This window comes from Misgurnus anguillicaudatus, chromosome 2, assembly GCF_027580225.2.
Source record: "Misgurnus anguillicaudatus chromosome 2, ASM2758022v2, whole genome shotgun sequence".
Lineage (NCBI taxonomy): Eukaryota > Metazoa > Chordata > Actinopteri > Cypriniformes > Cobitidae > Misgurnus > Misgurnus anguillicaudatus.
In genome coordinates this window covers 21333819-21347406 of record NC_073338.2, presented here as the reverse complement: position 1 = coordinate 21347406, position 13588 = coordinate 21333819, and the positions used below count along the sequence as shown (strand labels likewise).

At 37.6% G+C, this 13588-nt stretch overlaps 1 protein-coding gene across 4 annotated transcripts in view; it reads right to left on the bottom strand.

Annotated features, from left to right (window-relative positions):
* Positions 1-531: 531 nt before the first annotated feature.
* The window catches only part of nrbp2a (nuclear receptor binding protein 2a), a 36469-nt gene continuing 23412 nt past the window's right edge, over positions 532-13588 (bottom strand). For 2 of the 4 annotated variants that reach the window (XM_055201860.2, XM_055201858.2), the window contains 17 exons: positions 11844-11966; positions 7825-7926; positions 7648-7737; positions 7486-7526; positions 6926-7020; positions 6792-6815; positions 6427-6510; positions 5473-5528; positions 5290-5385; positions 5072-5204; positions 4787-4889; positions 4657-4707; positions 3890-4025; positions 2105-2158; positions 1964-2027; positions 1694-1749; positions 532-1549 (listed from right to left, as the gene is read on the bottom strand). In XM_055201860.2, the coding sequence (XP_055057835.2) occupies positions 1451-1549; positions 1694-1749; positions 1964-2027; positions 2105-2158; positions 3890-4025; positions 4657-4707; positions 4787-4889; positions 5072-5204; positions 5290-5385; positions 5473-5528; positions 6427-6510; positions 6792-6815; positions 6926-7020; positions 7486-7526; positions 7648-7737; positions 7825-7926; positions 11844-11966 (1407 nt within the window). In that variant the 3' untranslated portion in view covers positions 532-1450. Of the gene's footprint in view, positions 1550-1693; positions 1750-1963; positions 2028-2104; positions 2159-3889; positions 4026-4656; positions 4708-4786; positions 4890-5071; positions 5205-5289; positions 5386-5472; positions 5529-6426; positions 6511-6791; positions 6816-6925; positions 7021-7485; positions 7527-7647; positions 7738-7824; positions 7967-11843; positions 11973-13588 lie in introns of those variants that run through there. The other 2 variants (XM_055201859.2, XM_055201861.2) reach the window with 2 other exon arrangements.

Here is a 13588-nt window from a genome sequence, read left to right as displayed (position 1 = left end):
GCGATTTGCGGGGTTGTGATAACGGGTACAATGAGAGTGAAACCGATAATGCAATTCCGACCGAATATAACGTAATGTTCCATTTTCTTATGACATAAAATATAGGCTACACATAGGCCTATTTTGTAAAATGATGATGCCATGAAAATAACATCATACACCCCCACAAAAAAGGATTTATTAAAGTAAACCTTTTTTTTCTTCTAGTTCAGTCACAGGTCAGTTTATTCTATGCATTCATTGGTGTAAAAGACATGAGGGTTGTAAACATCTTTAAAACAATTACAAAAACCAAACACAAACATAGGAAACATACATTGGGCACATACATGATAAACACCTCAGAGCAGCTGATCAAGTATTAGCTCCTATTCACATGTGCTGCTCACATCAACACATTTGCACTTAGACAATGAATGGACTGAAGCCTCAGTGTGTCAACACATTATTTGCTCAAAATGCTTAGTTATTTGCTTTTGTTTGTATTTGACACATTTGTTCCTTTGGTTGAAAAAATCTCTCTTGGTCCAGTAACTTATGAAGTGCCCTTTTGTTTTATTGCTACAGACAGAGCAAACATTTGAGGCAACAACACGCATTGATTACCAATACCAAAGCAAATAAAAAAAATATATATATTAACACAAAGGCACTTGGTCTTTGTAAAATTCACCCCTGATCTGAAACAGGGAGTGTTGAAAGAGAAATATTAAAATAACGGATGCCAAGAGCACTTTTATCACAGTCAATTAATTTGCCCACGATCAGGCAAACAAAGAAATTAAACTTGATTAGATTTGTATTTTATTATTTAAAAACAAAAATGTTAACCTTGCTTAGAGTATTAAACATGTCTCTCTATCAAGACCATGTATTAATAGTTTAAAATAATAAATAATACATTAAAGTCTGGAATACGCAGACACCCGATAAAATAATCCAGTTATGTCAATCACTGGGAAGCCATTATTTATTTATTTATTTGACTTTTAGCCTCCTCTCTCAGGTTCCCAAAGCATCCTAAATGTCTGTTTGTGCAAGATTTTTCTCCTGGCAAATGTCTTTTGGAAGATGGGTGGAGGACGGATGATTTCATAGACAGCTTGACTTTGAAGGATGTTTATGATTAAAAATCCCCATTCAACTCGTATTTCAAGAAAAAAACCTAAAATGTTGGCACTGAAGCAGAATCCCTCTGTGTGTTTCATCATCATCATGCGATGACAGGATTAACCTTCCTCTTTAAAGCCAACAGTCTGAGCTCATTGTACTTCGTGAATGAACAGTGCCGTTTGCCTCGCTTTTTCGAAAGCCACCTTGTCATGAACTTCACTTATTAAATGTTGAGTTTTGCTCTTGTCAGTCCGTATCGCTCTCTTTTTCTCAAGCTCAGGCCCATTCTGCAGGCTCCGTTCGTCTGTTTGAAGACTTCAGTTTAGACCAGCTGGACTTAGTACATCACAGCCATGGCAGTAGGAGAGCAAGACGTCCCTGACCGGTGCTTACATAATGCATCCTCAAGAAAACCTGCCAGCTTCTCACAGTCCTCCTGCAAAACACAAAAATATGATAATTAGACTTCTCTAGCAAAACGGTATTCTAATGTAAAATCTATTGATCTGTAGCTTCATAAGTAAGCTTTGTTTAGCTTGATAAATAATAAAAGCTTTTGTTTATAAGAGCTTATGCTTACCTCGCTAATAAAAGCATGATGAACCAATTCACTAGCCAAGTCCTTGGAACTGTCAGCTGAAAAAAAAGTATTATACAACTTATAGATGGTCTTTCTTGGTAAAGAAAAATAATAAAAAAAGACATTAACATCCCATTCATCATGTGCACTGATAAAACATTAAGTGATGGATATGTCTGGCAAATTTATAGTGCAACGCAATAACTGCATATAGTACTTGAACTTCCATTGACGTGCCCTTGGCACATTTCTGTGCTAATGTTTACTTACATGGCAGAACATCACAGCTAAGTTGGCGGTGAAGCCTGTCATCCATCTTTAAAAAGAGCGAGAGCTACAGAGAAAGAAAAGATAGATGATGCAGAATATTCACAGCTTTACAGGTGAAGACCCCAAACAAAATAAACTCACATGACTCCTTGTGCCTTCTTCGTTCGCTTCCAAATTACACTGGATCTGGACAACCTGCGTGTAAAAATATAGCAGGATTTTGATTTAAAAACCTTTTTTGGACAAGTTGACATACAAGGCGTAGCCGTAGTTCAATTATAAAAAAGGAAAAAAAAGGAAAAACATTAAAACGTAGCTTTTTTAAAAAAAAGACATGGCATGACTGATGTGCATCTTGAGATGAAACAATGACACTAATATATTTTAGAAATTTTCAGGGCAAGTTGTTTCCAGTTACAATGCCTCAAACAAGCATTTTAACATGGAACTAGGCTTAAGCCTTGTCTGTTAAACCAGGCCATTATGTATACTTTCGTAACTTTAAATAAGTTTTTGTGTGAGAAATTCCAAAGTTTTTTTTATTTAGGGTTTTAAGTAAGTTAAGTGTTCAGGATAGTTTTATAAAAGGACAGAGTTTTAAAAATCCCATAACTAAATGGAAGATAAAAATGTAGTAAATAATTATTGTTTTTACATGGGCAACATGCATTGATCACCATTTTCCTTTCTTTCTTTCTTTTAAATGTCATGCCGGCTTCTAAGGCTATATTTATGGCGTATAACTAAGTCGTGGAACTATGTTTGGATAACCTTGATTAAAAAAACTTTTTTTAAAAGTATCGATCACCATTTCAGAGAAATGTTTTATAGACGTCAACTCTTCCAAAATGACCCTTGATCATCACCAGTATCAGATCTGAATCTTGTCCAGATAGGGAACTGGCATCAGAAATTAAACTGTCACTAGATGCATCCGAAATGTCTACTTCCATACTAAAAGCGTTAGGCAAGCCGAGCCGAGTAGTATGTCCAAATTTATAGTATTCGAAAAACAGTAGGCGAAAAGTACCCAGATGACCAACTACTTCCAGCAAGATATTGAAGGGTGCATTCGATGGACACTTTACTATCCCGTGAGCCCCCAGGAGAAGCCCAAAAAAGAGAACGGTCATCATATTAAAAAATGTTGGAGAGCTGTAACATGGCTCTATTCAAATGTAAATACATTTAAGGTTAAATTGCACTCATTTAACATCATTTAAGTTAAAGGAAAACACCACAGTTTTTCAATTCTTACTATGTTCTTTCCTCAACCTCAGATGAATTAATACATGCCTATCTTTTTTCAATGCGTGCACCTTTAATCTTTGTACAGCGCTTCTTGAATGTGTTAGCATTTAGCCTAGCCCCATTCATTCCAATGGCTCCAAATTAAAGTTTTATTTTGTGCCACCATACTAACTCGTGTAACTACTCATGTTAAATAGGGAAAACATGGAAGTGTTTGGTGGCTTCTAAATTCATCCCTGTTTGGATCCTAAGGAACTAATGGGGCCAGGCCAAATGCCAACACATCCAAGAAGCGCTGTACAAAGATTAAGAGCATGCATTGAAAAAAAAATGGTGATTAATTCTTCCAAGTTGAGGTAAGAACATCGTAAATATTGAAAAACTGTGGTGTTTTCCTTTAACACCTCTTTGTTATGACGACGTATGTTATGTGATTCATCAACATGGCGGATGTAGTACACTCTAAAAAATGCTGGGTTATTTCAACCCAGTGTTGGGTCAAAAAGGATGGGCTCTGCCATTGGGTTACAGTAAATTAACCAAGAAAATATTTTTATTTGACCCAAAACAACCCAGCATTTTGGGTTGAAACGACTCAGCATAGGTTAAATTAAAACACAGTATGTCACAGTATTTGGACGCAGAGACAGAAACATATTGTTGCAGTTTTTTTACCTTCCTGGTTTCAGTCTCTTGTGGTTCTGGGGTTGGAGACTTCACAGTCTCCGTCTGTTCCTGGGACAAAGAAAGAGCACGGGGAATAGGATGTGGCCGGTGGGAAGCAAAGTTCATCAGGGGGTATATGCCATTACTGGTCACGCAGAAGAAAGGTTGCATTGTTAAAATACACGAGCACGGAAATTAAAACAGTTTAAATCTAAGATCAGCCGATCGTTTCTATGGCCCTGATCATCGGTCAATCAGATCAAGTGGATGTGGATGACGCTAAATACAGGTGTAAAAGGGGGGTATAACGTTTTGTGCTTGTCCACATTTCACCACATTCAGAGGTAGTCGAAAACACATTTAACCAGATTGCATTTATAGTGTAGATGCTCATGTGGTCGATGAGATACTCCGCCTATTGATCAAATTTGTGATGTACCAAACACAATGTTTTTATATCGGTTTTGACCAACAGTGTTTAGCGTGGTATTTAGTCTATAGCTAAAAAACTAAAGCTCTTTTATTTTGCGTGAAAGTTGCACAAGCTTATTTCGTCAAATGATCTTAAATATCAGACAGCCGTTACATATACATGTACAAAACACTGTGCTGCATGTTTACTAACAACACAAGCAAGGTTTACTGAAACCGTCATTGGACACAAGAGACGGATTAAAACACCAGGTGTGAACGGGAAGGTGTCTCTCTCATCCACTTGTGAGCCGATTGACCAAAACGCACCTTAATGCCAGGTGTAAATGTGCTCTGTGACTTACTTCACATCTTCAAGGAATTTGTCCAACTCAAGTGGAGAAACATGAGAATACCTTAAATACAAAAGCAAAATTAAACTTTAGAAATGGAAACACCTGGGGAAGAACAATGTTACCCATTTCAGAAACCCACTTTAGATGAACTCCAGGTCGGTCTTGATGATTAATCTCTGCCATAATGCCATTAGGATCATACGATTTGGTTTTCTCTTCTACACAATTCTCAGGAAGAAGATCTAGAAAAAACGAAAAGGTTTATTGAAGACCCTTAAAATCACACAGACACAATGCATATTACAATTTTCATTTTCCATTACTTGGCCTGTTTCTGTATTTGATCTATAACAAAATTCAAAGTATATAGTACCGCACTTAGTCTAGGAGGTATAAACAAAAGTGTTTTCCAAATCTCACTTACACTGGTTATTGATAAAGCAGTGTGCAGCAAGCAGTTTTAAGGAGTGGACCTCAAATAAGACTCTATGAAACAGCAGGTCATGAGCCGTGGGTCTCGTCTTGGCCTCTGTGCGTACACACGACTGGATGAATTCCTGTCAAATGTAAAGCAAGATTAAACCAATCTGGTTTAACTGTGATGTATTAGTTACAGATATAAACATATACAATGTATTTTACCCTCATAAGTGGATCCTCAAGTAAGTGTCCAGCATGATCTATGGCCTCTTTTGAAACCGCGGTGTCTCCATTTGCTTGAATTTCCAACACTGCCATCTAAAGGTGAATAAGCAGGTAAAGGTTTAGTGTTGATCTGACAAAGTAACATTTGTATACTAAATTTGATCAAATGTAATTTCAAACCTCCAAGGCACAGATGCCAAACGAAAATATATCAATGGCATGGTCATCTTCAGCAACTGGAGAAAGGACAAAATTAAAGAAAGGTGCAAAAAGGTGTGCAAAAGTGTTGGGTATTACTGCTTTGGTTTTGTGCATTTTAACTGAATTTCTGCAAAGCATATTTAGCAATTCCAGCGTAATGGATGTGACATTTGCAGACAAAACTTGAAATAGATTTTTTACCAATATATCGAACCATACGTTTCTGTTTTAGATGTGGGAAACATGCACATGTTATGGATGTGACAAAAAAGGACACACAATTTTAGAAGGAATTGTGTGAATCAAACCAGAAGCAATAATACCCAACAACAGGAGAAGGGATGGCTCTTCAAAGAACATAAAATATTTATTTTATTTAAATTTTTATATGTGCATTTATGAAAAAGAAACAATCTTATGGATGTTAAATTTCTCCATTATGGTTGTAAAAAATATGAAATTTGCACTTACTGAAAGGCACAATATGTAGAATTTTCACCACTAGAAGGCGCTATTTAACAATAACAAAGGTGAAGCTTAAAGGGACACTGCACTTTTTTGAAAATTTGCTCATTTTCCAGCTCCCCCAGAGTCAAACAATTAAGTTTTACCGTTTTGAAATTCAATTGTCTCCTAAGAACTTGTGTACAGTTTTGTCACATCCATAGCGTGTGTATATTTCCCTCTGATGCCTGGACTTTATTTTTAGGTGTTATCTTTACTCATAAATTATGCATTCTCTGAGAATTTATATTTGAAGTTTTGACTGCAAATGTCACGTCCATAAAGCTGTAACTGCTCAGACAGAATTACACATACTGGACAAGGAGGACAAGCCAGAAAAGCTACGTGAAACGTAAACATCGAGATGTTTAGACTAAAAAGGTTTGCGCGCCCCGAACAGAGATAGACACAAAGGCATCAGAAACTTACTGCCATATTCTGGAGCAAAGAAGTGCTGATTTCGCACCTCATCTCGATGCTGGTGCACATTCCCATGAATAGCCTCAGCAAACACTGAAGGATAAAGAGAGACTCAGAACATCAAACCAAACTTTATACTGGAGATTTAAAATGTGTTTAAACAACACACACATGTCCACTGGGTCTTATTTTATTCTTTTGTAATGTCTTTTTTGTGAAAACTGACAAGGAATGTTACGATTAGATGACTGCTGGGATAGCAGGCCAGTATATGCAAAGCATTGTTCAAAAGGAAGGAAAAGAAACAGAAAAGTATGTGCAGTCTGTCATCTTTCCCCATTTCACATGGCATTCAAATCGAAGAATGAACTTACCATTTACAAACAGTCTGTGCCAAACTGTAAAAGCAAAGAAAGACACAAACATCTCATTTAAAGCTATCAATGTTGTTTTATTTTGTGTTAAAGCTTATAGAAATCCCTATCAGGATTGCAAGACTCTGTCAAACCTGAACCAATCTTTATAAGGCCGTTGTGCTGGATAAAGATAGTGTCACAGGTCAGGTTACCGTGGATAATGGGTGGATCACAGGAATGTAAGTAACTGAGAACAGAAAGAACAAAGCATAAGTACTTATACCAGTTACAGGGTTTTAAAATCACCCATGCTGCTGATGAAACAACATATAAAACATATTAGCTTATATAAAATGATACATTTCCATGTAAAAAAAATAAGAGTTTAGAAGCAAACCCTCCAAGTGTGTCTAACATGCTTTCTTGTAAATAAGCATTACATGCAAAGAGCATTCAGTTAATATCATCAATTCATTTTTGATGGAGATGTCATTAAGCGGCTTTTGAATATGAGGTTTTCTGATCATTACCCTCTTCTGTCATTGGTAAGTCAAGAGTCCCGCTCTAAGACCAATACCCATCATGTTGCCTTGGAATTTTAAGCTGCAATACAATCTTTTTAACACCAAAATATACACAAATACCTTAAATTCGTTAAAAAAGACGACAGACATTATAGAGAGATATTATTATTAAATACACAAAATCCTACCTGAGCGCAGAGAGAATCTGCGTGCACCAACGCTTCCATGCCTGAGACACATAGAAAACATACATTGTAAGTAATTTTGCCCTATATTTACCAGAAGGTGGCGTTGCCCTCCAACTTTTCCTGTGTGTGGGGGCAACTGAAATGACTGACGAAATGTCAAACCTTTACATTCATAGTTTTGTGGTTTTTCTTGGTCTTCTTCAAAAACTGTTTGAGACTTCCAGATGACATGTATTCGGTAATGAAAATCACCTGCGTGACAAGAATTGAGACAAACAAGTTAATTAAGAGCAAAGATCATTGAGACGCTTGTTACATCTGGTGTGTTACGTATCTCACCCTCGCTCGGCTCTCTCTCATGTCCAGCCAGTACTTGTGAAACTTTACAATGTTTGGATGCTCAACCTGCATCAGGTTCTCAAACATCTCTCTTATCCTGTCCTGCATAAATACATTGATACAAAGATCTGTTCAGTTCGTCCTAAAACCCAGAAAAGAAGAACATGAAATTTCAAGGGTACTCTTAGAAAAATTTCTAATACGCTAAAATTTTTTCCAATTTATTTTTTATTGCGATGTCGACGCTAACACGATATATTGTCTAGCCCTAGTTTTTACATATAAAATTTTCTGTGATTGTGCATTCATCACGATTGTCCAATACAGTAACACATCATATGGTAGGGCTGCGACGATTAGTCGCGTTTCCCATTAAACATATCTGTCCGAAATCGATTCTGAATTGCAAGGCTGCGATTTTGTACTTCATGCACAGCTTGTGCGTGTACTACATTTTTTTGGTCAGTAGGAAGTCCTTAGCAATCTAAAATCATTGTGTCGGAGTCGTTTATAATGTGCATTTAAAAAAGGAACACTCGTTTAACACAATCATTCAAAATATTCTTTAATTATCATGAAAATACCTGAAACAATTTGAAGAACAGCGATATAAATTTTTTCTAGACATTTCCTGGAATACCGCTTGTAATGCTACTTCTTCTGTGGCACAAATGTAATTTCTGCACAAGAGCGCCCTCTGGCTTTTGGATGTACTGGGATTTCACCGTAATTCATTAAAATTCATTCATTCATTCATTGAGAAAAGGCGCACTTGCGCGATTATTCGTCACAGCCTTAGTAGATGGTTTTGATGCATCGTACGCCGACGCAAAAGTATAAATGAAAACCGACGCGGAACCTACGCCATCGTGGCTACGCCATAGGACCTACGCACAACTATAATGAGCCCTTAAGCCTGTTTTTTACGTGCAAGCGATCGTACGGGCAACAAAATGCAATGCATCTTCTGGGTTACATACGACATTCTTCTGTAGGCGGCCACACAACCTATGCGTACAACCTGTGTACTCTTCTAATGCTGGAAATTGCGTAACATGCAGTGTATGCAGACTAGGGTTGCCGCGGTGACGTAATTTTCCCACCGGTTAATCAGCGCGTCACAAACTCGGTGAAACCGGTGTCACCGTGTGGGAGGGGCTTATAAATGCGCATGCAGACGTGCACATTTTACTTTCACTTTTGAATTACGCAACTGTTTAAAGGCGGAGTCCACGATGTTTGAAAAACGCTTTGGAAAAGGAGACGGGCCGACTACCAAAACACACTTATAGCCAATCAAATCAAATCAAATGCCGGGTTGCGTATGTGTGGGGCGGGTCTATCAACAGAAGGTCCAGATTCTATTGGGGTAGGGGCGTGTTTGTTTGGGTGATTTCAAATATCAACATTGGCTTTCAAACATCTTGGACTCCGCCTTTAAATGCAGTGCTTGCGTACGCTCCGTTAAATTGCGTATGAATTTGCATCCAATGCAAGTGCAACAGCTGGTTTAATGAAGTGCTTGAGTCAATGTGCGCAGGTAATTCTCAAAGAACCAGCCAGTCCCAAGCAGAGCAACCGGCTACTTCTCCATAAAGCGCTGCTTGAATGATGGGTTTATTATTATTCTTAATGAAAAACACAACAACAAAATGATCTCGCTTATATTAAACATCATATATGTATATTATAACAAAAACGAGTAAGCACGCGGCTTCTGCCCTCGTCTGGTCAGTCAGCTCGCCTCGCAAACTCTGACAGGAATAAATGAAATCTGACACCTGCTGCTCTGTGACGTGACGCGCGTTCAGCTTCGCTGAATTCAGGCGCCAGACACATTCAGTTTGCTCTCTCTAACGAAACTAAATGATTAAATTACACGAAAATATCAAAACGACGGTGAAAGACGGTGTCGCGGTGGGCAAGTGATCTAACCGGTGAGATGCTGAAGCACCGGTTATCACCGTTTCACCGACTATCGCGGCAAGCCTAATGCAGACCCTCGCATATGCATAAAAATGGACCATACTACGGCCTTAAAGCCCAGAGTATAGTCAATTTTTCACATCGAACGCACAGCCTTGCAAAAATAAAGTATAGTTTATTTCACTTGTACATGTACACAGACATTCAACTAGGCATGGGCCGATAACCGGTTTCAAGGTATACCGAGGTTTTAAACAGTCAAGGTTTCAAAACCACTAAAATGTTCTGTGATACCGTCTCCAAGGTATGAGCTGTGTTTATACAAAATTCATTAAATCATTAAGTCATGTGATTGATTTGATGTTTACATTTAATATACATTACGAAAATACTATATCTTTTTTTGAAAGCATATTATAATTTAAAGGCTTTATTTTTACCCAGCATTTGAAAGTAACACATTTTAGTGTTGCAATGGCAATACCGCAACACCGTGAAACCGTGGTATTTTTGCTAAAGGTTATCATACCGCCAGAATCTTATACCGGCCCATGCCTACATTCAACGCATGCGCATTGCAACAAAATGCAATGCATCTCCTACACACTACATTTTTCTGTAGGCGCATCCGTAACCTACGCAGGGTTTTAAAAATCTAGTGGTACGTGTAGAGCACCTGTGTATTCTTCAAATCACGAAAATTGCATCAGGCGCACTGTAGGCGGACCTTTGCGTATATTTAAACACACACCATAATTTGGCCTTAAAAGGAAAACACCACCGTTTTTCCATATTTTACTATGCTCTTACCCCAACTTAGATGAATTAATACATACCTATCTTTTTTTCAATGCGTGCACTTTTAATCTTTGTACAGCGCTTCCTGAATGTGTTAGCATGTAGCCTAGCCCCATTCATTCCTATGGCTCCAAACAAAAGTTTTATTTTGTGCCACCATATGGCACACATATGATACTTACTCGTGTAACTACTCATGTAACAGTCTTTAAATAGGGAAAACATGGAAGTGTTTGGTGGCTTCTAAATTCATCCCTGTTTGGATCCTAAGGAATGAATGGGGCTAGGCTAAATGCTAACACATTCACGAGGTGCTGTACAAAGATTAAAAGTGCACGCACTGAAAAAAGATAGATATGTATTAATTCGTCCAAGTTGAGAAAAGAACAGTAAAATATTGAAAAACAGTAGTGTTTTTCTTTAAAGGGATAGTTCACCCAAAAATGATAATTTGATCATAAATCACTTACACCCGTGTCGTTCTAAACCACAAAGTGCTCCGATTGTCTTTAGAACACATTTTTAGATATTTTTATATCCCATTGACTTCAGATAGTTTCACAATTCTTTTCCCCAGAAAAAGAATGAAAAACATCGCCAAAAAGGTCCATGTTCCAATAGTAATTTAATAATAATATTATGAAGCAACAAGAACACTTTTGTGTGCAAAGAAAACAAAACTAAAGATTTTATTCAACAATCTGTTCTCCTCCTTGGTTGTTCAGTGCGCGTTCACAAGCAGACTACGGTGCATGCTGCTGATGTCACCTGTTGACGTAGTTGCCAACGTTTTTTCCCTCTTTTTATTTAAGCCATTATGCAAACATTGTAAACAATATTTAAACAGCCCGTATAAATGCGCAAATTACTTGCCAGTGTAATCTGTGTCTGTACGCTGGCAACTACATCAGCGGGTGACATCAGCAGCATGCGCCTAAGTCTGCTCGTGAACGCGCACTGAACAACCAAAGAGGAGAACAAATTGTTGAATAAAATCATTGTTTTCTTTGGACACAAAAGTTTTCTTGTCACTTCATAATATTATTATTGAACTACTGATAACACATGGACCTTTTTGGCAATGTCTTTCATTCTTTTATGGGGAACTGAAGTCAATGGGAGAGGCAAAAGCCTCTTGGTTTTCATCAAAAATATCTAAAAATGTGTTTTGAAGACAATCGGAAGAACTTGGTGGTTTAGAACGACACAGGGGTAAGTGATTTATGATAAAATGTGTCCGTTTGGAGTGAACTATCCCTTTAAGCCTCCGAGCAAAGTTATTTATGTGATCTTACCTCAAAAGACTTGAAAACCTTCTTGTCAGAAAACTGCACTTCATTCCACACAACCTCCACCCCCTCCTCGGTGTCCATGGCCAGGTATGCACTCTCAATGCCTGGGACATTTCCCTGACTGACCTAAACCAAGAGGAAAGTGTGGTAAGAAGTTTTAGGTGTAACACACAACATTCAGGTTTATACAAAGTACCATTTATGAGGCAAATGAGGCAATATTTACTTCATGTTGCACAAGGCTTTACAGTGTTTGGAAACCTGGTCATTTAGTATCAAATTCCTGGGATTCGCAACACAGGAAACGTGTACTTCTGTAAAAAAGAAGCAGCTGGGACACGCCCCCTTCTTCTCCCCCGTTTCACATCTATCTCATAGAGCCTGTTGTAACTTGGACTGAACGGTCTTTGAATTTTTGTTTGTTGTTCCTGTTGTAATGCTGTAAATATAGAAGTGGGCATACGTATGTTTGCTCCCAAAACATTTCCCAAAACCAGTGTATTATTTCTTAGCAGGTCTTGTATTATCAAAACTGGGCAAAGTAAACAAACCACCCAACATTTGTTCATTTTGCCATTAAAGGCTAAATTTGCACTCTTCACAATGATCAGTCAGTTCAAGCTATGTGTTTTGGAAATGAACACAGCATGATCCAGTCACACTGAGACACAGCTGCGCTATATACGGCTATGAATGACTTTAAGTGTTTTGCTGGATTTAAAGAGTATGCTGTAAAGTTTAGTGGCTAAGTGTTACAGTGACGTTACCACAAATAATGTGTGCGATTGATTTTAATGAGCCAAAGCCTTGCGGCAGACACAGGATATAAAAGTTAAAACTGTGACAAACTGAGATTGGTAGATCTTTAAAATAAGGATGTACAAACAGCTTCTTGTGAAATTTCATAACTTTGAGTCTGATCAGAGCCTGACAATTGACAGTCAGCACTGGGGTTAAAACAGGTCATCAAAAAGACCGAATGATCGTAAATCAGCTTCATGAATAGCAAAACGTCAAACAGGTTTCTTCACATGTTAACATTTACTACCTTTCGCAAACCAAGTGCATTTGTTTTCTCATATCAGTAAAATGACTTAAGGGCTATGTGATGCGTCTCTCGGTTTTGCCGATGTTTTTGTTAATGTATAAGCAAATATACATTTACATTTATTCATGTAGCAAACACTTATTCAAAGACTTACAAATGAGAAAGCATTTAACATTGCGTGAATACATGATTTGCATTAAAAAAGGGTTTTTCTAAGACGCATTTTAAAGATAAATGATTTAAGTTGTGCCCCTAGGTTATGTGTCATCTCATAAATAAACCGTAAAGCCGTCAACCCTGTTACCTTTCTATAACATAAAACTATAAAACCCTAACATTTATTAATGGTCACATAACACACGCTGTTTCTGCTTATCTCATGTTACTCTTGATTACCTATAGAGTAGTATTATATCCTTCATATATGCAAAGATTTTTTAGTTTTATCAGATTTTTATAAATGACAGATCAGCTGTACAGATTCTTTTTGAATAAACCGGAGCTCCTGGAGGCGTACCACGGACAGAGCGAGTCATGAGCAAGCAACACATGCACACAAAACATTATCCCACCATCTCTGGATAACTTATATGCAAATTAGGGATGCACGATATATCGGCCGACATATCGTTATCGGCCGATAACTGCTTATTTTTAATATTATCGGTTATCGGTCTGATAGCAAAATTAGGCAAATAAA